The sequence below is a fragment of the Hyla sarda genome, chromosome 1, assembly GCF_029499605.1.
Source record: "Hyla sarda isolate aHylSar1 chromosome 1, aHylSar1.hap1, whole genome shotgun sequence".
Taxonomy (NCBI): Eukaryota; Metazoa; Chordata; class Amphibia; order Anura; family Hylidae; genus Hyla; species Hyla sarda.
This window is the reverse complement of record NC_079189.1, coordinates 180695177-180722784: the sequence shown is the minus strand read 5'-3', so window position 1 is coordinate 180722784 and position 27608 is coordinate 180695177. Positions and strand designations below refer to the sequence as shown.

At 41.0% G+C, this 27608-nt stretch overlaps 1 protein-coding gene across 13 annotated transcripts in view; it reads right to left on the bottom strand.

Moving 5' to 3' along the window:
- The window catches only part of ALPK1 (alpha kinase 1), a 206542-nt gene that overhangs the window by 43107 nt on the left and 135827 nt on the right, over positions 1-27608 (bottom strand). For all 13 annotated transcript variants that reach the window (XM_056564800.1, XM_056564880.1, XM_056564818.1 and 10 more), the window contains one exon: positions 1639-1837. In XM_056564800.1, coding sequence (XP_056420775.1) covers positions 1639-1837 — 199 coding nt within the window. The remainder of the gene's footprint in view (positions 1-1638; positions 1838-27608) is intronic.

Sequence of the window (27608 nt, the reverse complement as noted above, 5' to 3'; positions counted from 1 at the left end):
GTGCTGCATCTTAGGCTAGGTTCACACTTTTGAATTTCTGGGCAGAATTTCTGTCGGAGATCGAGCCGACAGCACTAGGACCGAGCGGACTACATTGCCATCCCCATGGATGGCAATGCATTTTTGAGCAGATCTCCCAAAAGATCCACCCAGAAATGCATTGCAGTCTATGGGGGCAGCAATGCAGTCTGCTTGGTCCTAGCGCTGCCTGCTCGATCTCTGGCAGAAATTCTGCCCAGAAATTCTGCAGTGTGAACCTAACCTTATAAGTAAAGGAAAACACAGGCTAGCAAACCTCCTGTGTCTACACTCAAAATATTAGATTGTCAGAAGATCAGGGCTCAAGTCCTGCAGGAACACGTGGGAACTGAGTTCCTGCACTTTTTCCACAGCAGGAACACCTTTCCAATTAGCAGTACCAGCACTTGAGAGGAAATCTTGGGTGAGTTCCCACACTTTTTTCCTCAGGACTTGACCCCTGCAGAAGATCATCCATGGTATCCCCTCAATAAAACCCAATTCATCTGGAGGTAATGCCATGCTCCAGCAGAAAGCAAACAGATCAGATGCAGTGACCCTCAAGATTTTTAAAGCAGGTGCACTTTAATACAATGAGAGTCAAAAAGTAGCAAAGAACAACACTTCTCTGCTGCCTCTGGTATGTGAGAAGTGAGTTAACAAACATAGCCAGTCATTGACCAACCACAGTGACATCCAAGACAGTGTTTCATAATGGCCGTCACTGTGATTTAACCCTATTGTTTTACTATTTGCTGTTAACGTAGACTTATGAGGTTTTGCTTCATCTTAATTAATGTCAGTTAATAAACATATAATGTGTTTAGAAACCTCATATGCCCCTGTCATTAGAAAAAACTTTTGACATGTTGTAGAGACATCAGAGATATCATGATCATGAGACCCCCAGATGCCATGCTTCCCATGATTGCATTAAGGGGGATGGGGGAAATTTTACCATCTGAGGGACAGTAAAAATCATACAATCAGAGTTTTTTCTGACTCTCGCCACTGCAGACAGGTGTCGGGTGTATAACATTACTGGCACCAGCCACATATGGCATGGGCTCACTTCCTGAGCCTGCACCTTATTATTATGGTACAAATCTACTGTATGTCTAAGGCAGATGTCACCAAGGGGATAAACTTGAATATAGATTGGCAGTGGTAATTGCAATCAGAAGAAATTTTGGTTGACTATTACCTGATGCATATAAAGCAACCTGTTCTTTGTTAATGGCATTGTTTGTTTAGTCAAGTGGTCCTACTGAACAGAATACAGGAACATGCTCCTAGATTGTGCTTTGTGTTATAGGGGCTCTTGATCAGAGGTAAGACAGTTCAGATACCCCTGTTGAAACCAGCAGGGAATATTTGTTAGTGAACAAAAGCCCCAATTAGTATTTTCCACGCCCTTTCACAAATCCCTCTACCTCTTTTGGCTCACAAACTCTTTATCCTGGTTTCATTGTTGGCAAAAAAGGAGGCTGGCTCTAGGTTTCAAAAGATGCCACTGGGTTCAGAGGAATGTCATCCCTATAATGGTACGGAGTGTCCTCTTGAAAGTCAAGTAGCTCTTAATTGGGACTAAGCTGAGAAAACAGAGACAGATCACGTCACCTGAATTTACGGAGATTCGAGCTTGCCGAATAACCACCTGCGGAGCTATTGGGGTGGAGGGCCAAACTTTATGCAAAACTTTGGCAACAGACAGCAGTCTTGTAGATGCATCTGCCCAATACAGAAATCGATCAATCAAAAAAACAATTGCAGCTGCTGTACAACTGTCATGGACCAGGATACAGGCCTTCAGAAATACCTATAAACATAAGAAGATATTATTATTTTTATATAACTATTATATATACATATTATTTTTTATATATATATGATACTAGCTGAGTACCCGGCATTGCCTGTTTTTTCCTACCTAATCCTTGTAGGGGAGGAAAAGCAACAAAGGAAGAAGCTTTTGTCCTCATATCCCGTCCTCACATCGCCACCTCCCATCCTGTCCTCATATCCTGTCCTCACATCCCTACCTCATATTTAGTCCTCATATCCAGTCCTCATATCCCAACCTCCTATCCCGTCCTCAGGTGAGGCTGAGTTGTGATGAAGATATTGTAACCTGAAAAAGATATTGTAATGTACCAAATGGTAGAAAACAATAGGGGAGTGGCTTAATGGGTGTGTGTCGCTTTCTAAGATTGGGCATGGCATGCAGGGAGGGTGTGGCTTGCAAGCCGGACTGAAGCACTCACCAGGAGATGAAAAGCAGAGCTTGTGGAGTAAAGTATCAGTAGTCCCATATACTTGCATGGGACATAAAACATAAACCCCATCCTTAACTTAAGGGGGTAGGTTAGGGTTAATTTAACTATCCTATATTTTGATTTGACATATAAGTACGGTAATATATGTACCAAGTATTATCAAAATATCTCCAGCCGTACGAAGTTATGCCGCAACATACATTTACCATAGACTTGCATGGGTCTTAAAATTTATTATTATTTTTTTTTAAACAACCCACGCACATGCGGGTAGGTTGGGGTTAAATTAACTATCCTATATTTTTAGTTGACATATAAGTAACATGTGACCAAGTATTATCGAAATATCTCCAACCATTTGGAAGTAATGCAGTAACATTTATTTCCTATAAACATATATTTCCTATAATTAACCCTTACTCACCCTCGCAAATTGGTGTGGGTAAGGGTTAATTAACCTATCCTATATTTTTAGTTGACATATTTTACATTTGTACCAAGTTTCATGGCAATATCTTTACCCGTTTGGAAGTGATGCAGGAACATACACACACACACACTGGGGGACATTTATCATTGGCTTTACACCACTTCAATGCTCTAATTGTTCCTGCTAATTTTTCGCAACTAATTTTTTTTTTTGCGCAATTTTCTGTAGAACATCTTTCAAAGCTGTCTACTTTTTGCAGTGGAGCTGTATTTATTATTTGCGCAAATTAAATTTAGAAGTGTCTTTTTGCGCAAACCTACACCACCTAATAGGTCACGTACAAAAGTGTCAGATGCTAGAACATAAAGCTTAAACCAATCTCTGCCACACACTGGTTTCTATCAAGTCCTGTGCACCTTTTTGGTAAATTTTGAGCAAATGTTCAAACAATAAACCAAGCAAACAGGGGTAAAATCTATTCTACCTTGTGACAACATTGATAAATGTCCCCCTTTGGGTTTTATAAATATAGATAACTGGTGTTTATTAGTCCCCATTCACACAACAGAGATTCCACATGGAATTTAGTAGCCTCCCCTTAATTGCAATGGGAATTCCGCTGCATAGTTCACCTGTTGGATGTCCGGTAGCGGTAGAGGAAGGGAAATGCCATTTATCAATGGAATGGCGTTTATATTCGTGCCTATACTCAACTATTTTGAACAGTGCGGATCCATGGAGGAAATTCAGCAATGAAATTCCTAGCTCTGTGTAAACAGAACCTAAAACTTCACTAATGGATATACTTTAGTATTTTTTATTTCTGCCCAGGTGTATTAAAGTTTTTGTCTTATTATGAGCCCTGCATCTCTGTGATCATCACATGATCTAAATAAATTTAGAACGTAGAAATTTTGAAAACCTTTAGCAGTTAGTACACATACATACAAATTATATGTGAAAGTTAATTGGTACTCCGCGTAAACTTCCTTTGGATAGGGGACAAGATGTTAGATCGCAGGGGTCCCGTCGCTGGGGACCCCCACGATCTCTGGGCTGGCAGCGGCAGTGTCCGAAACACTTAGGCTTGCAGCTTCCGCGTCCATGGCGTCACGCCTCACCCCCTCCATTCATGTCCATGGGAGGAGGCTTGACAGCTAGTATATAGCAGTCAACAAGAAACAAATAGGCATTCTATTCTAAAATGAATTTTCAAGAGTAACTTGGTCAGCTGCAAATGGCCTGATGTGAGTTTGGGTGTCTCTAATGTATTCCCTAAATAGAGATTGTCACTATGTTTTATGCTACCCTAGCTACCTTGACACACCCTATCTGAAAGCAGCATATATTATTGACAAATACACAAATTATAATGATGTATCACACACAACTTGTAGCGCAGCTGATATCCTGATATCTTTGCAGATATCTTTTCCGAGTAACAAAGTGATCCTTTCCATTATGTGTGCATGCTCCTATCAAGGTATTTATGATCACCCGCTCCCTCCACCCACCTGCCACTGATTGACAGATTATTTCCTATACTGTGTATAGGCATATAGCTGTCAATCTGCCACACATGAGCAGGAGGAATGTAATCATCCTCCAGCTAATCAGTAAAAAGGCTACATTATACAATGTAAGTAATATATCATTGTAATGAGCTGAAATAGGGCAACATAAACCTAGTGACAGATGCCATTTAAAGGGGTTGTCTCAATAAGACAGCTCTTCAAGTAATACTACATTTACTCTTCAAGAAATACCTATCTGGCTATTGCTGTGGAGTTTAGGTGCTCATAAAAAATGTTTTCGCTTTTGCACTCCTTATGGCAAATAAAAAATATTTCTAATGTTTTATTTGTGCTTAAAAAAGCTGTCACTAGGTGTCTCCCTACTTGTCCAGAGCACATTTCCCCCTATCTCTTGCACAGACTTTTGACTCCTGCTGTCCTGGCAGAAGTCTAAAATCAGGAAATGCAGTCTGGAGTGCTGAGGGGGGTGGGGGGGTTGACAGCCTTAGCCAATCATAGCTCATCTCACACTAAACTGCTCTGGGCTGTGTGTAGCCGAGTGAGGGAGGAAGTTCTCCCCTGTATGGCTTCAGATGATGTCACGTCTGCTGGGTAATGCCCCTTCCCAGTCTGTGAATCTGACTGAGACTTAGCAGAAAATACAGAGCAATATCAAGGTAGAAAACTAAAAAATAATAAAAATAAAGGCAGAGGGTGGTTTATCGTGATAGGGGCAGTGGACTGGGAGGATTATAAAATGTAACAAGATCATGACAGGTACTCTTTAAATGTAGTAGTCTAAGGCTATGTTCACACTGACAATGTCTGCACATAAAATTTTTGTGCGGATATTCCCCCCGGCAGCAGAGCGCCGGCAGAACAAGCTGATGCTAGGACCACTCGGAAATGCATGGTCTCATAGACGGCAATGCATTTCTGTGCAGACTCCACAAAAAGAATAGACAGGTCTATTCTTTCTGCGGACCCCGGAAACAGGATTTTTTAATGGGATATAATGTGAGATTGTATTATGGGATATAATGTACATGCTTTTGTGAACACTATTTCTAAATTACAGCCCTGGGCAAGAAAAGCCATACTATGCAACACTAGTGACAACCTTAATATGCACATTAGTCAACAGATCTAAGTGAGATCTTTGGCTGCTATGTACAGTATTACATTTGTACTTGTATAAGATAAGCTCCATGTTGCATAAATATGCAAAATCCGCTGTGCAGCGGAAGATACACTGTGTATTCTCTTATGAGCAGACAAGCAGGGCTACCCGGCAGCAGCCCTATGTGTGCAGTGAGGCTTGGAGGCAGGGCCAGCGCAACGACATGACTGTGACACGTGGGCCCACCTTCAAACCTCAATGTACACACAGGGCCCTGTGTGTCTGCTCATAGGAGAATATGCAGAATATTTCCCAGTGGATTTTGCACTGCATGAAATATGCTGTGCATATACTACGTGTGACTCTACCCTTAACCCCTTAAAGAGTAACTATCATAAACTAATCTGTCCCTAAAACCCTCCAGCATATGTCCCTGACTAACCTTGACACTAATCCTGGCTTTTATTTTGTTCAAAACCCCCCCTTTGTACCTCTTTTCCAGGCTTATCAGCCTGCACAATCATCGGTGGTTCAGTGAGGGAGGAAGTGGGCGTGGCCCGGCAAGCTAGACGTCATGTGAGGCTTCACAGGGCTGGCTTCCGCCCTTCTTCCTGTGTGCTGCTCTCACTCTCGAGAGCGTGCATACAGGCTAAGTACAAGGCAGGGATGGCAGCTTCTGTGTCTCCTCCTCCTTGCACGTGCCATACATAGTGGATGATTGCTGTATTGCTGCGGTTTTACCTAGTAAGCTTATGTAGAAGGTAAAACTGCAGCCTTCCAGTATAGATGGTGATGATAACAGTGAATTTGTTTCATCCAAAAATATGCATAAATAATTATAACGTGTTAATGAGCGTGCATATCATGCTGGTTCATTACATGTATTGAGCCAGCATGCTATGCACGCTCAATATCATGTAATAAGCCAGCATGGTATGCAAGCTCATTATCAGGTATTGAGCCAGCATGGTATGCATGCTCATTTTTATGTATTAAACCAGCATGCTATGCACGCTTAATATATGAAAATGAGCGTGCATACCATGCTGGCTCAATACCTGAAATTGAGCGTGCATACCATGTTGGCTCATTACATGTATTTAGCCAGCATGCTATGCATGCTTAATACATGAAAATAAACGTGCATGCTTGCTCAATTCCTGAAAATGAGCGTGCATACCATGCTGGCTCATTACATGAAAATGAACGTGCATACCATGCTGGCTAATTACATGAAATTGAGCGTGCATACCATGCTGGCTCAATACCAGATATTGAGCATGCATAGCACGCTGGCTCAATACATGTAATGAGCCAGGATGCTATGCACGCTCAATATCATGTATTGAGCCAGCATGCTATGCACGCTCAATACATGAAAATAAATGTGCATACCATGCTTGCTCAATTTCTGATAATGAGCGTGCATACCATACTGGCTCATTACATCAAATTGAGCGTGCATACCATGCTGGCTCAATACCTGATATTGAGTGTGCATAGCATGCTGGCTCAATAGCTGATATTGAGCGTGCATAGCATGCTGGCTCAATACATGATATTGAGCGTGCATAGCATGCTGGCTCAATACATGCATAATATGCTGGCTCAAAGCTGATATTGAGCATGCATAGAATGCTGGCTCAATACATGATATTGAGCGTGCATAGCATGCTGGCTCATTACATGCAATGAGGCAGCATGCTATGCACACTCAATACCATGTATTGAGCCAGCATGCTATGCACGCTCAATATCAGCTATTGAGCCAGCATGCTATTCACGCTCAATATCATGTAATGAGCCAGCATAGTATGCACGCTAATTATTAGGTATTGAGCCAGCATGGTATGCACGCTCATTATCAGGTATTGAGCCAGCATGCTATGCACGCTCAATACATGAAAATGAGCGTGCATACCATGCTGGCTCATTACATCAGCCATTTAGCCAACATGTTCTGCACGCTCAATATCAACTATTGAGCCAGCATGGTATGCACACTCATTTTCATGTATTGAGCCAGCATGCTATGCACGCTCAATACATGAAATTGAGCGTGCATACCATGCTGGCTCAAAACCTGATATTGTGCGTGCATACTATGTTGGCTCATTATATGTATTGAGCCAGCATGCTATGCACGCTCAATATCATGTAACCCAGCATGCTAATCACCCTCAATACACGAAAATAAACGTGCATAGCATGCTTGCTCAATTCCTGATAATGAGCATGCATACTATGCTGGATCAATACCTGATATTGAGCGTGCATAGCATGCTGGCTCAATACATGCATAACATGCTGGCTCAATAGCTGATATTGAGCGTGCATAGCATGCTGGCTCAATACATGAAATTGAGCGTGCATAGCATGCTGGCTCATTACATGTATTGAGCCAGCATGCTATGCACGCTCAATATCAGCTATTGAGCCAGAATGGTATGCACGCTCATTTTCATGTATTGAGCCAGCATGCTTGCTCAATTACTGTCAATGAGAGTGCATACCATGCTGGCTCAATACATGAAAATGAGCGTGCATTGCATGCTGGCTCAATACCTGATAATGAGCGTGCATACCAAGCTGGCTCATTATATGTATTGAGCTAGCATGCTATGCACGCTTATCATATATTGAGCCAGCATGCTATGCAAGCTCAATACATGAAATTGAGCGTGCATACCGTGCTGTTTCAATACCTGATATTGAGCGTGCATAGTATGCTGGCTCATTACATGAAAATGAGTGTACATACCCTGCTGGCTCAATATATGTAGATAGATAGATATAGATAGATAGATAGATATAGATAGAGATAGATATATAGATAGATATAGATAGATAGATATAAATAGAGATAGATAGAGATAGAGAGAGATAGATAGAGAGATAGAGAGAGATAGAGAGAGATAGATAGAAAAAGATAGAGATAGATAGAGATAAATAGATAGCTACACACATATATGAGATTATCCTTACCTAAATATGATTCTTACTCCCATGGGGTTGTGGTGCAGATTTCTCCTCTATCCGTCCCCTCTCTCTCTCACAATCTATACTGCAGCTCGAGCTGCAATGAGTAGAAGGGGGCGGTGCAATGGGGCAGAGATATGTAAACTAGGCACGCAGCGCGCACACGAGCACTGTTCTCGCTGTCTGCCTGTTTCATATACAGGCAGAGAGCGAGCCGAGGACGCACTTTTCGGACCACGCTGGACCAGGCTGCCCGGCCAGCAGTGGTCCGAACGTGCCCTGCGTGAGGGGGGGGGGGGGGGGGGGTAATGCTTCCTGGACCATGTAGGGTGACACCTAGTGGCCAGGATTTCAGATGTAAAAAAAATTATGGAAGGTACATTTTTTTTAAAATAAAATATATTACGAAGATTGTTTTTTATGCATAATCTATATTATATTAAAAGTAATGTTTAATGAGAGTACCCAGGACCACAGGTTTTTTCATTTTTGTATTTTCGTATTTTCTACAAGGACTTGATTTTTGCGCCACCAATTGTAGGTTGTAATGACATCAATCATTTCACCACAAAATCTACAGTGAAATGAAAAAAATATATATTTTGGGGGGCAAAATTAAAAAAACAGAATGCCCTTTTGTAACTTTTGGGTTCTTCCGATTCTACACAGTGCACAGTGCACTTAGGTTTTATTTTGTTTTACTTCTTATAAAAAATTATAACTATTGGTACGAGAATTAGCATGTATAAAAATGTTTCCTTCTGACCCCTATAACTTTTTTTATTTTTCTGTGTACGGGACGGTATGAGGGCAAATTTTTTGCGCCAAGATCTGAAGTTTTTTAGGGTGTACCCCATTGACCGTGCAGTTTAATTAACATTATATTTTTATAGTTTGGACATTTACGCATGCGCGATACCACATGTTTATGTTTATTTTTGTTTACATATTTTTTTTAAATGAAAAAGGGGGATGATTCTAACTTTTATTAGGGAGAGGGTTAAATCACATTAACTTTTTTTTTTTTTTACTTTTTTTTGTTCCCCATAGGGGATTATTACATGCAATCCTTAAATTGTATACACTGAACAATGCATTGATCAGTGTTATCTGTGCTCGATTGCCCCAGCCTGCAGAGCCTGGCTGGAGCATAGAGGCACAGATCGGACGGCGAGGAGGAAGATAGGGACCCTCCCGTGATCCTCTCAGCTGTTCAGGATGCCGCGATTTCACCACGGTGATCCTGAACAACCCGCTGAGCTAGCCGTCTTTTCTACCGTTTTAGGTTAAAAGGGTTAATACCGGCATAAGCCCGATCGGCGATGTCCGGTATTAGCTGCGGGTCCTGATAGCTGATAGCTTCTGAGCGCGCTTCATATATTGGGAGTGGGAAATGAACATCAATATAAATCCATTGTCCTAAAGGGGTTAAAGTGTTTTTTAGAGAGATCTCAATGTGGCAGAGCAGAAAGCGTGCTGGCACTGCTAACCCTGTCTATAAGGCTCTTCTTGCTGCGGCTCGCTGCAGAATACAAAGTACGTACTAGGTGGTGCTCATGTGTGAATATTGGCAGTCCATATGAAATATTCAGAAGAGGAGAAATTATCTGTTGAAGTTCCTGAATGGAAAGAAACAGTTGTAATCATCACTAGAGCACACTACCGTCCTATATCCCGATGCAGCATGTGGTCGCGTTACCTGCACATACCTAAGAAATAAAGGAAGTCACGTCAAGTTAGTGATTTGCCTGTGATCCTTTTACCTCAGAATTTTTTAGAGAAATATTGCCATGAGAAGAAAATGATTTGGCAGTATACTATGCCCCTATGTGTCATGTGACACATGACACTTTACGGCAGACTGCTTCCGGTCGCACGGACAACACGAGACCACACAAAATGGCTATCACAGGTAAAGATCACAGATGTCAGTAATTAATATGATATAAAAAGCTACCTGTGAGAGCTATCATTCACTCCTGAGGAAGCCTCCGTTGCTGGAAGCAGAACGCGTGGGGTCTCTTTTTCCCCCACACAGAGATGTAGGCAGTCCTGACATTTACAGCTTTATACTTGGGTTCCTGAGCGGTAACTACTCTACATATCCACGCTGCAGACTGACATTATTCAGCATTCATATTCATACTCACCTATATTCTTGCCTTTTATACATTATTGGTTGAGAAATGTTATTATTTATATAGACTGAATATTGGGTTTATTTATTGTCATTGTAGATTTTTACAGGTTTGAACTACATTGTTATTCATTACCTACACTCACCCATATTTCCAGGTTCCATCATTTATATTGTTGGTTGGGACAGCCTTTTTCTTTAGGGGTTATTTGTTTGTATGTGTATGGGGGGGGGGGGGCGTAGAGGGATTACACTCCTCCGCCAGTACAACATGGCTTTTAAATGTTTTTAATTGTTTGTATGCTCTCCTTTTTGGTAGCTTATATATGTGTAATTAATAAAGTTATTTGTCTATTCATACATTTCCAATCATGGTGTGCATCATTTTGGTTGCTAGCTTTTTTTCTTTAGTTTTCTTGTGTCATGTTATAGCAATTGTTTGCACCCATTATATTTTCATGGTCACAGGTGGTGCCCGTCCTTGTATCTATATATATTGTGCGTATGTTCCAGTATCACGTCCAAACGGCTAAAGATGTTAACATGAAACTTGGCACACATGTTACTTATATGTCAACAACAAACAAAGGATAGGTAATTTAACCCTTACTCACCCTCATTTGCCAGGGTTGGGTTTTTTGTTTAAAGTCCCATACAAGTCTATGGGAAATATATGTTGCTGCATAACTTCCAAATGGCTGGAGATATTTCCATAATACTTGGTCACAGGTTACTTATATGTCCACTTTAAATATAGGACAGTTAATTTAACTCTTAACTACCCCAATTTGTGAGGGTCGGGGTTTTTGTTTAAAGTCCCATGCAAATCAATGGGAAATGTATGTTCCTACATAACTTCCGTATGGCTGGAGATATTTCAATAATACCTCGTACACATATTACAGGTCGGGATAGGAGGTCGAGATATGAGGTCGTGATATGAGGACGGGATATGAGGTCGGGATATGAGGACTGGATATGAGGTCGGGATATGAGGACTGGATATGAGGACAAGAAAGCAGGTCAGAATATGAGGACGGGATATGAGGAAGGGATATGAGGTCAGGATAGGAGGTTGGGATAGGAGGATGGGATATGAGGTCGGGATAGGAGGACGGGATATGAGGTCGAGATAAGGGGACGGGATAGGAGGTCAGGATATGGGGACTGGATATGAGGTCGGGATAGGAGGTCGGAATATGAGGTTGGGATATGAGGACAGGATATGAGGTTGAGTTAGGAGATGGGATAGGAGGATGGGATATGAGGTCGAGATAGGAGGTCGGGATATGAGTACGGGATGGGAGGACGGGATAGGAGGTCGAGATATGAGGACGGGATATGAGGTTGGGATATGAAGATGGGATATGAGGTTGAGATATAAGGAAGGGATATGAGGTTGAGATATGAGGATGGGATATGGGGTTGGGATATGACAACAATATATGAGGACGGGATATGAAGTCAAAAGCTTTCTCCTTTGTTGATTTTCCTCCCCAACAAGCATTAGGAAGGAAAAACCGGGCAACGCCGGATGCTCAGCTAGTACACTATAAAATAATAATAATACTGTATTTTATTACCTTTGAAATAATGTACCTTAACTGAATTTCTTGAACATGTCTCAAATTTCAAAGGACCAATTAAGTAGGCTGGAAAGCTCTGTATCTTACAGCAAGATATATTTAGAAGGAAAGACAGCATACTATAATGTCAGGACAATAAAGACACTTACACCTGGCACATACAGCATACCTGTTGTTAAACACAAGGGAGGAATGTTTCCAAGCACCTGTAAGCAGCACTTGCACATTATAGCTTTGATAGCATATAGTATAGGGTGTATTTAAATGTAGACTGCCACCTAATCTATTTTTTTCTTCACTTCTCTTCTTCGTAGATTAGAACACAAAAGCCTGAAAGAGAGTGACCTACCAAACAAAAGGGTTTTGAGTTGCTCAGAAAGGCAGACTTAGAGGAGGATGGATGGAATCCAAGTGGCCCTATTATTTCCACTTGCACTAATTAGACATTTTTCTGTCACCTATTGAAAGCTGCTGAGAGGCCAAACTCACTGAATTCATTCCTAAAGTGTTTACAGAAGTTTGCATCTGTTTGTGTTTCTTGAGGAGGAAAATAAGCACTTGAATAGCATTGTAGAAAATCTAAAGGAAGCATCTCATTCTGAAGAGGTGGCAGGCTGCAGCTGCGTCATGCCTTAGAACCTATGGTATCATCTCCAAACTACAGTGTTGTGAATGGTTGAAGAACACATCGATAACTGTCACAGGCATAATGTTCCCAAGCTTTTCCATAGTTCCTGCCATTAGGCTTATCTCACTAATCTTCCTTGAAAACTATCATGTCTAGAAAGCCAAATCAATGACTACACTGACAGTTACAGATGTTACGTCATGTGTGAGGACTCAAGTCAAATGTCAGGAAGACCAAGAGTCTTTGCATACAATTTAGACACAAGACAGACCCATGCAAACTCTGCTGGTTGTACGTACACTGACAAGGCTATAGTATCAGTATAGCCATATTCCTATGGTGGGAAATGTCCAGATGCCATTGAACTAGCAGCACAAAGGGCACATGTTTAGGATTTTGTGCCAGGTGTTAAAGGATTTAAAGCAGCATTATCTGATTCACCCTATTGGACATGTTTTCTCTGAGCTAGTAATGATGCCCCCTCCCTTAAGGTTCTATAGAACAGCTGAATATTGCAAGCCCTCTGCACAGAATGGAGAGTCTCTATGTGTTTTCATGTCTTTTGCTTGGCTGTCCTACCCTCTTTGCTCTTTACATCTTGTGTTTGGGTGAAACAGCCACATTTAGAGCAACAATGTTTTCTTAGTTCTACAAGATCAATGTAGTCCTTCAGAGATCATGAGAGTGAGCTGAACTTGGTCACTTACCAAAGCAAATTACAAGGACCAGTGAAGGAATGCTAACAAAAGCGGTTTCACATTAACATAGTTTAGCGGTAAACAAATGAGATGGGAGGGAACAAAAAGCCTCACCAGGGATATGCTGTTCCTAGCCTGCAACCACACGGCTCATATGGTTTCTGTCTTATTCATGGCAAAAATATATTTATAATTCAAATATGAATTTCCACTACACATACATTGTACATACATACATACAGTACATACATACATAAATAAATACAGTATACAAAAAAGGAGCAAATGGTCTTTTGAGGATACAAGTGGGACAACAATTCCTAGCTAAACCCAATTTTTGCTGTGCAGAAATATCTCTTATTTGTTTATGGTGAAATTAGGTTATATGTCATGCAAGGCATGACACTATTTGGCCTATCTATAATCCCAAAACATTCAGAAAACTAGATATTCAATTGAAAACCATGCTTTAGTCTTGGCTGTAGTATGCCAAGTAGTAAACCCTTTTCTATTACCTCCATATGCCCCAAAAGGAAATTTCACATGGAGGATCACCAGAAAGATAAGTAAGCATTAACTAATTATGGGACTGACATACAAGATTCTTAAACTGTCACTGACAAAAAACTTTTGACATGTGATAAAGACTTGTCTAAGGTTTTGATCAGTTGGACTCACTACAGAGAGCTGGGAGAAGCTCTTGGCAAAGCACATCTTTCCCTATCTCGCTGCTAACTACATAAGAAAGGCTTCATAGACAAAAAAATCTGTCTCCTACAGCTAGAAAAAAAACTTAGACAAGTGCTTTCCTTGACTTGTTCTAGTGATCACCCTGGTTCCAAGCACTAAGACTTCAACCAATCAAGACTTTTGAAATATCTCTACTAATCCAGCATACCCATAAACAATCTCATTTCTATGGTAAAGGGTATACATACTGCCCACTAATATTTGCCATGAGGGGATCCGCAGGGATCAGTCACACTGGATTTTAACATGTTTGATCCTATGATTTCCTCTAAACTAAGCAGCGCCAGAGGTAACTGGTGGCTGGTAATCCAGATCTCACTGCAGAAATAGCATATCCATTTAATTGAACCAAATAAACAGTATAGCAAAGCTGAAATAGACTGCTTTCTTATGTCTAGGAATCATTGCAGATCAGGTAAACTGGCTGTAAGTAAATGTTGTATGTTTTCAAATACATACACTTTTTCTTAAAATTTCAGTACAAATGAGTATATCTGCAATGAAGAGAATTAAACATATCAAAGAAAACTTCTGTCTCTTAATCTTGTGAGATAAGGGGGATTAACCAGTGGTATGGTTGGGGTGTGGTCATTGGTTAAATTACATTTTTACTCTTCCCATGTCAGATTACCTTGTAATCCACTTTAGTAATTGCAAACCATACTGTTTACCAAATCTCTTTTGGAAAGGAAGCATTTAGTTTGTAAATAGGCAATTTAATGGGGTAATATTTAAACAGGGGCTCACAGTGTCTTGTACCAGTCAGTAAAGGTGAATAATTTGATTCGGCACCAATCAGATTTGGTACAAATTTCACACAAAATTTGGATATGTTAGAATCTAAGCCTTTTTTTTATTTGTTTTGGATATATTTCGTCCCTGCTACTGTACACAGAGCAGCATGGAGCGAAGTGGCAATGCTGTATGCATTGCAGCTTTCTCCCACTACACTTAATGGGCGAGGCATTCTAAGTCCAGCCCAGTCACTAAGTATGCTTTATAGGAATAAAGACTCTTGTGGGAAATCACAGGGCAACTGGGGCGATTCTGAATTGACATCTGAATTTGCGATTTTGGGTTATTCAGTTGGTGCTAGTGGTTTAATGGTGACAGCCCTGGGCTCAACAAGGCCCTAAAAACTGTCCAGTGTTATAGTTAGGGCATATCTTATGTAGGCCTTCACATACACCTTTTCATTTAACATGTCTGGAAAAATGTAATGTCATATAAAAAAAAAAAAAAAATGACATTATGCTTAAATACAAATACGTAAAAGTGCTTAAATACAATTAATGATAAACAGTTGAAAATATACAGTCATGGCTGTAAATGTTCGCACCCCTGAAATTTTTCAAGAAAATTAAGTATTTCTAGCAGAAAAGGATTGCAGTAACTCATGTTTTGCTATACACGTGTTTATTCCCTTTGTGTGTATTGGAACTAAACAAAAAAAGGGAGAAAATAAAGCAAATTGGACATAATGTTACACCAAACTCCAAAAATGGGCTGGACAAAATTATTGGCACCCTTTCAAAACTGTGGAAAAATAAGATTGTTTCAAGCATGTGATGCTCCTTTAAACTCATCTGGGGCAAGTAACAGGTGTGGGCAATTTAAAAATCACATCTGTAAGCAGATAAAAAGGAGAGAAGTTCACTTATTCTTTGCATTGTGTGTCTGTGTTTGCCACACTAAGCATGGACAACAGAAAGAGGAGAAGAGAACTGTCTGAGGACTTGAGAATCAAGGTTACAAGTCCATCTCCAGAGATCTAGATTTGCCTTTGTCCACAGTGCGCAACATTATCAAGAAGTTTGCAACCCATGGCACTGTAACTAATCTCCCTGGGCGTGGGCAGAAGAGAAAAATTTATGAAAGGTGTCAACACAGGATAGTCCGGATGGTGGATAAGCAGCCCCAAACAAGTTCCAAAGATATTTAACCTGTCCGGCAGGCTCAGAGAGCATCAGTGTCAGCGGGAACTATCCATCGACACTTAAATTAAATGAAACTCTATGGCAGGACACCCAGGAGGACCCCACTGCTGACACAGAGACATAAAAAAAAGCAAGAGGCCTACATGAGGCCTACAAAGAAAAGAACACAGTACCTACAGTGAAATATGGTGCAGGTTCAATTATGTTTTGGGGTTGTTTTGCTTCCTCTGGCACTGGGTGCCTTGAATGTGTGCAAGAAATAATGAAATCTGAGGATTACCAATGGATTTTGGGTCGCACTGTACAGCCCAGTGTCAGAAAGCTGAGTTTGTGTCCGAGATCTTGGGTTTTCCAGCAGGACAATGACCCCAAACATACGTCAAAAAGCACCCAGAAATGGATGGCAGCAAATAGCTGGAGAGTTCTGAAGTGGCCAGCAATGAGTCCAACTCTAAATCCCATTGAACACCTGTGGAGAGATCTTAAAATTGCTGTTGGGAAAAGGCGCCCTTCCAATAAGAGAGACCTGGAGCAGTTTGCAAAGGAAGAATGGTCCAACATTCTGGCTGAGAGGTGTAAGAAGCTTATTGATGGTTATAGGAAGCCACTGATTTCAGTTATTTTTTCCAAAGGGTGTGTAACCAAATATTAATTTATGGGTGCCAATAATTTTGTCCGGAGCATTTTTGGAGTTTGGTGTGACATTATGTCCAATTTGCTTTTTATTCTCCCTTTTTTTGGTTTAGTTCCAATACACACAAAGGGAATAAACATGTGTATAGCAAAACATGTGTTACTGCAATCCTTTTCTGTAAGAAAAATTTCAGGGGTACCAACATTTACGGCCACGACTGTATACCTACTTGTGATGACAAAACTGAAATGGCATCTATTAAAGGGGTACTCCGGTGGAAAACATTTTTTTTTATCAACTGGTGCCAAAATGTTAAACAGATTTTTAAATTACTTCTATTAAAAAATCTCAATCCTTCCAGTACTTATTAGCTGCTGTATACTACAGAGGAAATTCTTTTCTTTTTGGATTCTTTTCTGTCTGACCACAGTGCTCTCTGCTGACACCTCTGTCCATTTTAGGAACTGTCAAGAGCAGCATGATTTTCTTCTGCTCTGGACAGAATTGTCAGCAGAGAGCCCTGTGGACAGACAGAAAAGAAATCCAAAAAGAAAAGAATTTTCTCTGTAGCATAGAGCCGCTAATAAGTAGATGACGATTTTTTAATAGAAGTAATTTACAAATCTGTTAACCTTTCTTGCGCCAGTAGATTAAAAAAAATAAAAAAAAATACTTTTCCACTGGAATACCCCTTTAAGGTTTTGTGCATTCTATCAATATAAAAATGAATACAATTTTAATTCTAACATAGATTTACCATTAAAAGGATGTAATATAAATGTATGACTTGTCTTTTCCTTTAAAAAGGCCTTAAATAGCTAAGTAGCCTAAAAAAAAGATTATGACTGACAGAAGAGAAAAAAAAAAAAAAAAATAAAACCCAAACCTATTAGGGCATATGGATGTCATAGAACAGTCCCCCCTCAAGATCCCCTTTTAGGAACCAGAGTGGCTTCCCTCCTAGTGAACTAGAGTCACCCTTCTACTAGGTGGATGGTCATTAATATGAATGGCCACCATGCAATACTATATTTTTGCAAAGTGAGAGATTTTAGTCTGGCACTACTTCTGGATACGGTCTTGTTCACAAATATTGATTTGGAGAATGTACCATTATTCACTTCTATGCTCTGTATATACAGCAACATAAGTCCTCTAGTTTATGGACTATAATACTATATTTCCCTTTCAGCCATTACAGGGAAAATACCTGGCTGGCCATTACTTTCCCTGCTGTGACATCTGCATTTTTAGAATAGTTCTCTCTGATGTGAAAATCCCTTTCATATCTAGAAATCTAGAACCACATTGGGTTCATAAGAGAGCACAGTCTTTCTGCTTTACCGTGTATGTCACCAGGCCAAACCCATAAAACTTTGTGCATCTTAGAGATACCCTTTAACCCCATAAGGACTCAGCCCATTTGGGCCTTAAAGGGGTACTCCGCCCCTAGACATCTTATCCCCTATCCAAAGCATAGGGGATAAGAGGTCTGATCGCAGGGGTCCCACCACTGGGGACCCCTGGGATCTCAGCTGCAGCACCCCGCTGTCATTACTGCACAGAGCTAACTCGCTCCGTGCATAATGACGGGCAATACAGGGTCCGGAGCATCGTGACGTCACGGCTCCGCTCCTCATGACATCACGGCCCGCCCCCTTAATGCAAGTCTATGGGAGGGGGCGTGACGGCCACATCACATCACGAAGGGGCGGAGCCGTGACGTCACGATGCTCCGGCCCCTGTATTGCCCGTCATTATGCACAGAGCGAGTTTGCTCTGTGCAGTAATGACAGAGGGGTGCTGCAGCCAAGATCCCGGGGGTCCCCAGCGGCGGGACCCTTGCGATCAGACATCTTATACCCTATCCTTTGGATAGGGTATAAGATGTCTAGGGGTGGAGTACCCTTTTAAGGACAATTTTATTTTTACGTTTTCGTTTTTTCCTCCTCGCCTTCTAAAAATCATAACTCAATATTTTCATCCACAGACTAGTATGAGGGCTTGTTTTTTGCACGAACAGTTGTCCTTTGTAATGATATCACTCACATTACCATAAAATGTATGGCGCAAGCCAAAAAATACTATTTGTGTGTGGAAATTGATAAGAAAACCGCAATTTTGCTAATTTTGGAAGGTTTCGTTTTTATGCTGTACACTTTCCGGTAAAAATGACATGTTTTCTTTATTCTGTGGGTCAATACGATTAAAATGATACCCATGATTACATACTTTTCTATTATTATACCGCTTAAAAAAAATAGCAAACTTTTTAACCAAATGAGTGTTTAAAATCCCTCTAACCCATAACTTTTTCCTTTTTCACGCCGTTTACCGTTTGGGATAATTAACATTATATTTTCATAGTTCGGATATTTACGCACGCAGCTATAGCAAATATGTTTATAAAAAAAAAAAAATACTTTTTGGGAGAAAAATGAGAAAAAACGGACAATTTACATTTTTATTGGGGGAGGGGATTTTTCCAATTTTTTTTTTGACCCAACCATGCGCGCGGTTATGTATAGGATTGTAAATGTACGTCCTGGTGAGTTAAGTACCACCTCACCAGGACATACATTTATGTCCTGCGTCGTTAAGGGGTTAATATTTCAAATACCTTTCTACACTCTATACAGGGTTCCAGTGAAACATATTACCTATAATGCATTTAGGAAGTCTTCAGACCTTTCACTATGTTTAACATTTTGTTAGGTTGTGTTGTGCTAAAATCTAAAAAGAAACAATTTTCCTCCATCAGCCTGCACTCAATATTCCAATATGAGAATGTGATAACAGAATTTTACGAATTTTTGCTAAATTATTATAAATAAAAAAAACTAAACTTTTGCATAGACTTGCATTGAGGGGGCGGGGTGTGACATCACGAGGGGGCGGGGCTATGACGTCACAAGCTCCCGGAGTAGGCTTCAGTGTTCGGAACAGTTTGTTCCAAACGCTGAGCAGCGGAGTGCCCCTTTAAGATGTGGGGAAGGGACCGCCTGTTCAGCTCAGAGACAGGATTGTGTTGAGGCAGAGATGTGAAGAAGGGTGCAAAAACTTTTACTGCACTGAAAGTTCCCAAAAACACAGTAGCCTCCATAGTTCTTAAATGGAAAAAGTTTGAAACACCCAAGACTCTTCCAAAAGCTGGCAGCCCCACCATACTAAGTAATCGAGGAAGGGGTGCATTGGTAAGTGGGGTGACCAAGAATCCAATGGGCACTCTGTCAAAGCTTCAAAGATCTTGTATGCAGATGGGATAAACTTCCAGAAGGTCAACCATCACTGCAGCACTGGACAATATGGGCTTCATGGCATAGTGACCAGAAAGAAGCCTCTCCTCAGTAGAAGACACACCGGAAGTTTCCAAAAAAAGCACCTAAAGGATTCTCTGGTCTGAAGAAACAAAAATGGAACTTTCAGTGGCTGGGACAGGGAGACTCGTCAGGGTTGAGGGAAAACTGAATGAAGCAAAGTAGAGACATATTCTTAATGAAAACTCGATCCACAGTGCTCTGGAACTCATTCTGGGCCAAATGTTAACCTTCCAACATGAGAGTGACCTTAAGCACATAGCCAAGTCAACACAAGAGTGGCTTAGGGACAACTGTCCTTGAGTGGCCCGGACAGTGCCCTAACTTGAACCAAATCGAACATATCTGGAGAGACTTCAAAATGGCTGTCCACAGACAGTCTCCTCCAACCTGACAGAGCTTGAGAGGATCTGCAGAGAAGAATGTCAGATAATCTGCAAATCCTGGTGTACACCTCTTGTGGCATCATCCCCAAGAAGACTGGAGGCTGCCAAAAATGCTTTAACTAAGTACTGAGCAAAGGGTATGAATAATTATGTCAAAGCAATTTTAGTTTTCCTTCTAACACTCGGTTTTCAACTTCAACTTGATGGGGAAAATTTGCATTTATTTTTATTTTAGCACAAGGCTGCATCATAACGAACTGTAAAAAACAGTGAAAGGGTTAGAAGACTTTCCGAACAAACCGTAAATGTTTATTCAGCATCTAGTTCAGCTTATTGCCCAAAAGACTTTGTGAAGGGTCCAGCAGGATGCTAAATTACCTTACAGATTATATAGGTTTCTTTTTTTCTATTTTATCATATAAGCCACAACCAGAAAGTAAAATTAAGCCCAGAAAACCCCTTTTTAAATATTGCATTACTACACTGTAGGGAACTGTATATGTGTGTGTACACATGCACCAGTACTGTGAAGAGTTTTGTATTTTAAATCCTATGCATGGAAATGTAAGTAAACAAATCAGTGGATACAGCATTCTATGACTGTTCAGATACACTCTCAGATTAAACCTAAATGACCTTTTCATTATTGCAGAATGTAGGAGGTGTGACTATGGCACACTGTCTGCACAGCAAACTTGGAAACACAGAGGTCCTCCCCAGACTGGCCCAACTACTTGCCATCTCTAAGAAGCATTTAATGGAGAAGGGAGGTCTTCAGCCAAGTATTTTGATATAGTTCATAGTTACTTGTATTAAGCAAAATGTACAGGTTATACAGTGATCCCTCAACTTACAATGGCCTCAACATACAATAGTTTCAACATACAATGGTCTTTTCTGGACCATTGTAACTTGAAACCAGACTCAACATACAATGTACAGACAGTACAGTACAATCAGAATGGGCATTTTACTGGTAAATCACCTCTATTACTGAATTACATGCACTGACTGGCTGTCTGGTAGCGCCCCCCTACAGTACAGGGAGGAACTACAAGTTCTGTACTACTCCTTACCTGGGCCAGGGTTAGCTGCTCCTTTGGACACCAAGTAATGGTGGCTCCATTTGGGACACTGTGTACTGTACAGGACCCTGAAGAAGCTCCTGTCCTCTACATAAACCATTGTTTCCCAACCAGGGTGCCTCCAGCTGTTGCAAAACTACAACTCTCAGCATGCCCGGACAGCCAACGGCTGTCCGGGCATGCTGGGAGTTGTAGTTTTGCAACAGTTGGAGGCATCCTGGTTGGGAAACACTGACATAGACAGTGATTTACAGTTCCCAGCAGATCTTTCTTACTTTTATATGTAAGGACTTGCTTTATCTCTATTAGTTATCTACTTATTTTTCTTTAATCCTCACTTTTTCCTATTTTTGGATGACATTTTGGGGCTTCAGAACCAATTAACAGGTTTCCATAGAGTTCTGGTCTCAACATACAATGGTTTCAACATACAATGGTCGTCCTGGAACCAATTAATATTGTAACTTGAGGGACCACTGTACTGTATAGTACAATTGTTACATATTGGTTGCAAAATATAGTATGTCCTTTATTTACAAACATTGCTTTACAGGCCACAAAAAAAAAGTATCCCAGCCACACACTAAGAGGAATCTGAAGCATTTCACAAAACAGAACAATGGCCTCTACGACACAAGCTCAGAGCACTCACCCCAGGATCCTGAGAATGTGCATCATTTGTTAATCAGTGAAAAGACACAATGTTAGAAAAGAACAGCTGATGGTTGCTGTCATTTCCTTCCAAGCTTACAATGCTATTACATAACACAGCCTACCACTCCTACCTTACAAATGCAGTGAGTACCATACAATATATTTAAAGGGGTTATACAGGGGGGGAAAAAAATTATATATCAACTGGCTCCAGAAAGTTAAAAGTTAAACAGATTTGTAAATTACTTCTATTAAAAAATCTTAATCCTTTCAGTACTTATGAGCTGCTGAAGTTGAGTTGTTCTTTTCTGTCTAAGTGCTCTCTGATGACACCTGTCACGGGAACTGTCCAGAGTAGAAGCGAATCCCCATAGTAAACCTCTTCTACTCAGTGCAGTTCCTGAGACAAGCAGAGATGTCAGCAGAGAGCACTGTTGCGAGACAGAATAGAACAACTCAACTTCAGCAGCTGATAATTATTGGAAGGATTAAGATTTTTTTATTTTTAGTCTGTTTAACTTTCTGGAACCAGTTGATAAAAGAAAAGAAAAACGTTTTTTTTTTCCTGGAATACCCCTTTAATCTGTAACAAGATTAAAAAGGGTTGCCTAATGTGAACTATCCCTTTTTAGTGGAAATTGACCCTAGCCATCACCTGATCACTGTGGGTCTGACATCCATAAACTCAGGTGATCAGATGCTACTTTCTAAGAAAGTCTGGCAAACAGACTACAACAAGACCAGCTATTTACAGTCTACGACATCCATATGAATAAATGTCACTGACAATTAATACATGGCACTTGCCTAAAAAATCTATATACCGTAGCTAGAAAACCAATCAAGCCAAAATGTAGTCTTCAATTTTAACAAGTGAAAATAGCAGAATACAATCAGCAAATTAAACAAAAAATACTAGATAGCCTTTGAGCGACTCCCTACCGGCAAAAAAAAAACACAAGGGCAGCATCTGGCACTCATTTGGCGTTACAGCAATTGCACTCACTGTTTCTGGCAACTCATTTACATCCAGATAAGTTATGCCGGCTTCCCTTATTCTTTGGTGTATTTATAGTTGTACTGGGTCCTGATTTGGTCTATTTTAGATAGGTCAGGAAATGTTGGCACCTTTTTGCTGAAGTTCTCTGCTGAACCATATGTGGAGAAGTAAATAGCAACTATGATAATGCACCTGCAAATACACATGCATTATATAAGTATCAATATAAGCCTGTAGACGTAACTTCAAAACAGTTTGTGTACATCATTTTATCCATAAATATTTATTAGCTTTGTGGATAAGCCAAGAAGTAGTACATGGGATTACATTGTACTATTGCATATTATGTTGAAAGGACCAGATTGATTGGTCTGGGTCTGTATACATATCATCCCAATGCCTGTTGTCTCTTTATGCATTGTATTGTGAGGGCTGTGATAACAAAGAGGCAGGGCACCTCATGTGGCCCTTTGTCAGACAGCTAACATTCCTTTTCAGCAAATGTTGCCATGGTTGCAGAGCCCCTTAGAGTAAAGTTCTAGAGTAGGGACACTGTTTTCAGGGCATCGGTTAGTATGTGGTTGGTACCACAAAACATGTAGGGGAGACATAGTAATTGTGATTGCTATCAGTCCCTAACTAGACGTGCTGCAGACGAGATATAAATAACAATTTGCAAAGGCACTATACTTGCTCATATAGGGACTGTGCTGGTGCTTTTAAAGCACTTTACTTTGGAACCTTTTAATAGTATAAATAAAGGTGACGTTTTAATACAACATAGGAATTTAATAAGAAGGGGAATTTTTGTTATAGGGGTTTTATTCCCCATCACCCTCGGTTGATTGGGGTTTGGTATTGTAAAGTGTGATTACCCCTTCCCCATTCTGGGCTTTTTGTGTTTAGATATTTATTATACTATCACAGGGGGTTGATAAATTTGTAACATTGTGATATATATATATATATATATATATATATATATTAATTTTATTTTATTTTTTTTAAACCCCTTTTAGGTTTTTTATTTTTGAATTTTCCTTTTCTCCTCACCTTCTTAAAATCATAAAGCTTTCAATTTTTAACCTTACATATAAGGCCTTGTTCTTTGCACCACCAATTTTACTTATACAAGATCACCAAATTATTTATAGGACAAAAATGGAGAGAAAAAAAACGCCATTTTGTAACTTTTACGACCTTCCATTTCTACCCAGTGCACTTTTCGGTAAAAATTACATTCTATGTATTCAGTAGGTCCATACAGTTGAAATTATATCAAACTTAGGCTTCTTTCACACTGCCGTTGTGACACAACAGTGTGACGTCTGTGGGGGAACCCGGGGAGAATAGCAGGAGGAAAAATACATCATGTGAGGTTATTTCCTCCCGTTACTCCCCTCAACAAACAACGGTGCCCTACAGATCCCATAATAGTGAATGGCATCTGTTGGGACCCCTTGTTCCACATTGTGCCCAGTCAAAAATAACGTCTGTTAAGGCACAAAAAAAAAAAAGTGGCTGATGGACGTTTGCGGCAGTGTGAAAGGGGCCTTATATAGGTTTGATTTTGTTTTACTTTAAAAAAGAAAACCATATATGTAACTATTTATATGAATATTAACATGTTCAAAATTGTCCTCTTCTGACCTTTTATTTTTCCGTATACGGGGATGTGTGAGGGCTAATTTTTTAATCACGGGAGTTGTAGTTTAGAAACAGCGATACTCCAGCTGTTGCTAAATTAAAACTTATATCTTTCTCAGACAGCAAAATGCTGTCTGGAAATCATGGGGGTTGTAGTTTAGCAACAGCTGGAGGCTCCCTGTTTGGAAACGCTGGTTTATGGGCGTTTTCCCTAAGTGAGGGCACCATAAATGTACTAACTAATCTTCCATGCTTTTTATTTTCTTATAATTTCAGATCCGTGTATGCAGAGAGCATCTTCGGATTCAGTAGACTACTTTCTTTTTTTATATATATTAATAAGATGGTTAACGAGGGCTTGTGGGGGAGTGCTTTTTGGAATAAAAGTTTTTAAAAAGTGTTTATTTATTTATTTACTTTACAGGCTTAGTAGTGGAAGCTGTCTTATAGACAGAATGCATTACTAAGCCGGGGCTTAGAGTTAGCCCCAAAAACAGCTAGCACCAACCCCCAATTACTACCCCGGTACCCATCGCCACAGGGGTGCCGGGAAGAGCTGGTACCCCTGGCGCTCCTGGGCCTAGGCGGTAACAGGCTGCCATAATTTAGGCTGGGGATGGCCCGTAACAATGGTCCTCGCCCAGGCTGGTAACGTCCGGCTGTTGCTGCTTGGGTGGTATTTGGCTGAGAATAAAAATAGGGGGAACCCTATGTGTTTGTTTGTTTTTTATTATTATTTATGCAAAATATGTGTGGGGGTTCTCCATATTTTCATTCTCAGCCAGATACCAACTAAGCAGCAACAGCCTGATGTTACCAGGGTGGGCAAGGACCATTGTTACTGGCCCTCCCCAGCCTAAATAACACCAGCCTGTTACTGCCTAGGCCCAGGAGCGCCAAATTTGAGGGTCCCAGCCTGTTGGTACCAGCTCTTCCCGGCACACCTGTGGCAGTGGGTACCGGGGTAATAATTGGGGGTTAGCGCTAGCTTTTTTGTGGTTAACCCTAAGCCCGGCTTAGTAAAGGACTCTATCTATCAGACAGCTTCCACTACTAAGCCTGTAAAGTAAATTAAATAAAAAACAACAACACTTTTTAAAAACTTTTATTCAAAAAAACACCTTGTTTTTTTTGATGGTTAAAATGGTTAACAAGCCCTTGTTAACCATTTTATTAATTTTAACAAAAAATAAAACGCTGGTCATCGACCTAGTCCAATGATTCTGAAGAAGTCCTCTGCATACACGGATCTGAAATGAGAAGAAAAAAACACAGAAAATTGGTTAGTACATTTATGGTGCCCTCTCTTAGGGAAAACGCCCATAAACCAGCGTTTCCAAACAGGGAGCCTCCAGCTGTTGCTAAACCACAACTCCCATCATTTCCAGACAGCCTTTGGCTGTCTGGGAAAGAAATAACTTGTAATTTAGCAACATCTGGAGTCTCGCTGTTTCTAAACTACAACTCCCGTCATGGGAGTTGTATTTTAGCAACAGCTGGAGGCACCCCATTCCAAAACTACAACTCCCGTCATGTGAGTTGTAGTTTAGCAACAGCTGGAGGCACCTGTTCCTAAACTACAACTCCTGTCATGGGAGTTGTAGTTTAGAAACAGCTGGAGGCACCAGCCGCTCACCAGCCACCCTCCCGCACCTACAACCCACCCGCTAGCTGTTGCAAGACAATGGCTAGTGGTCGTCCGGTGATAGCTGCGGGCGGGAGGGCGAGTTGTGGAGCTCATCTGTCCCCCGCCGCACATCTCTCCCCCGCTGCCGCCGCTCATCTCTACCCCGCTGCCGCCGCTCATCTCTCCCCCGCTGCCACCGCTCATCTCTCCCCCGCTGCCACCGCTCATCTCTCCCCCGCTGCCACCGCTCATCTCTCCCCCGCTGCTGCCGCTCATCTCCCCCCGGCTGCCACCGCTCATCTCTCCCCACCACCGCTCATCTCTCCCCACCACCGCTCATCTCCCTCCACGGCGGGGAGGAGATGAGCGGCGGCGACGGGGGAGATGAGTGGCGGTGGGTGGGAGATGAGCGGCGGCAGTGGGGAGAAATGGGCGGCAGAGGAGAGATGAGCTGGGCCACTTTTTTAATTTGCTCAGACCTGTCAGACCTGGAGCAGGCTTGTGACTTTGGAAGTGGGTTTGCGACTTTTTTTTTTTTTTGCCTACATGCGACTTTCGCAAATCATAAATACCTGACCACTGCAAAGTGAAAACTGAAATTTGCTTAGGTAAGGCTGTTTGTAACTTTTTGCTTACCCACAAAAGTCGCACAAAAAAGTGCTTAGGCGCATGTGCAACTTTTTGTGCGACTTTTGTAAGGAAAAAAAAAAGTCTCTAAATACCTTGATAAATGTCCCCCAATGATACCAAGACGGAACACAGAGAGAGAGCCTTGGCTGAGTACCGAAAATCTGTGAGCCTGTCTTAATTCTCCTTAGGATCCCCTCTATGTCTGAAAGGTTAAATGGGCACTGTCAGATACAAAAACTTTTGATATGTTGTAAAGCATGTAAAACCAATAGGTTTTGCAATTGCTTTCATTAGAAAATTTTCAGTATTTCATACTGAAAAAGCCAGTCAAACAACTGCCCCCCCTGCCTGCTTGGACACATACTAGTCCTGCTGTGTCCATGCGTCATCACCTATGTCATGGACACACTTCCTTGATTGACAGCTGTGAGCGCAGGGCTCACAGCAGGAGGAAAAATCCTCCCGCTGTCAGCTTGTGTCTTGCTACTGTCAGTGAGGACAAGCTGGGAGTTGTAGTTTTGCTAATGCTAGGGGAGATGTGAGCAGACAGCATAC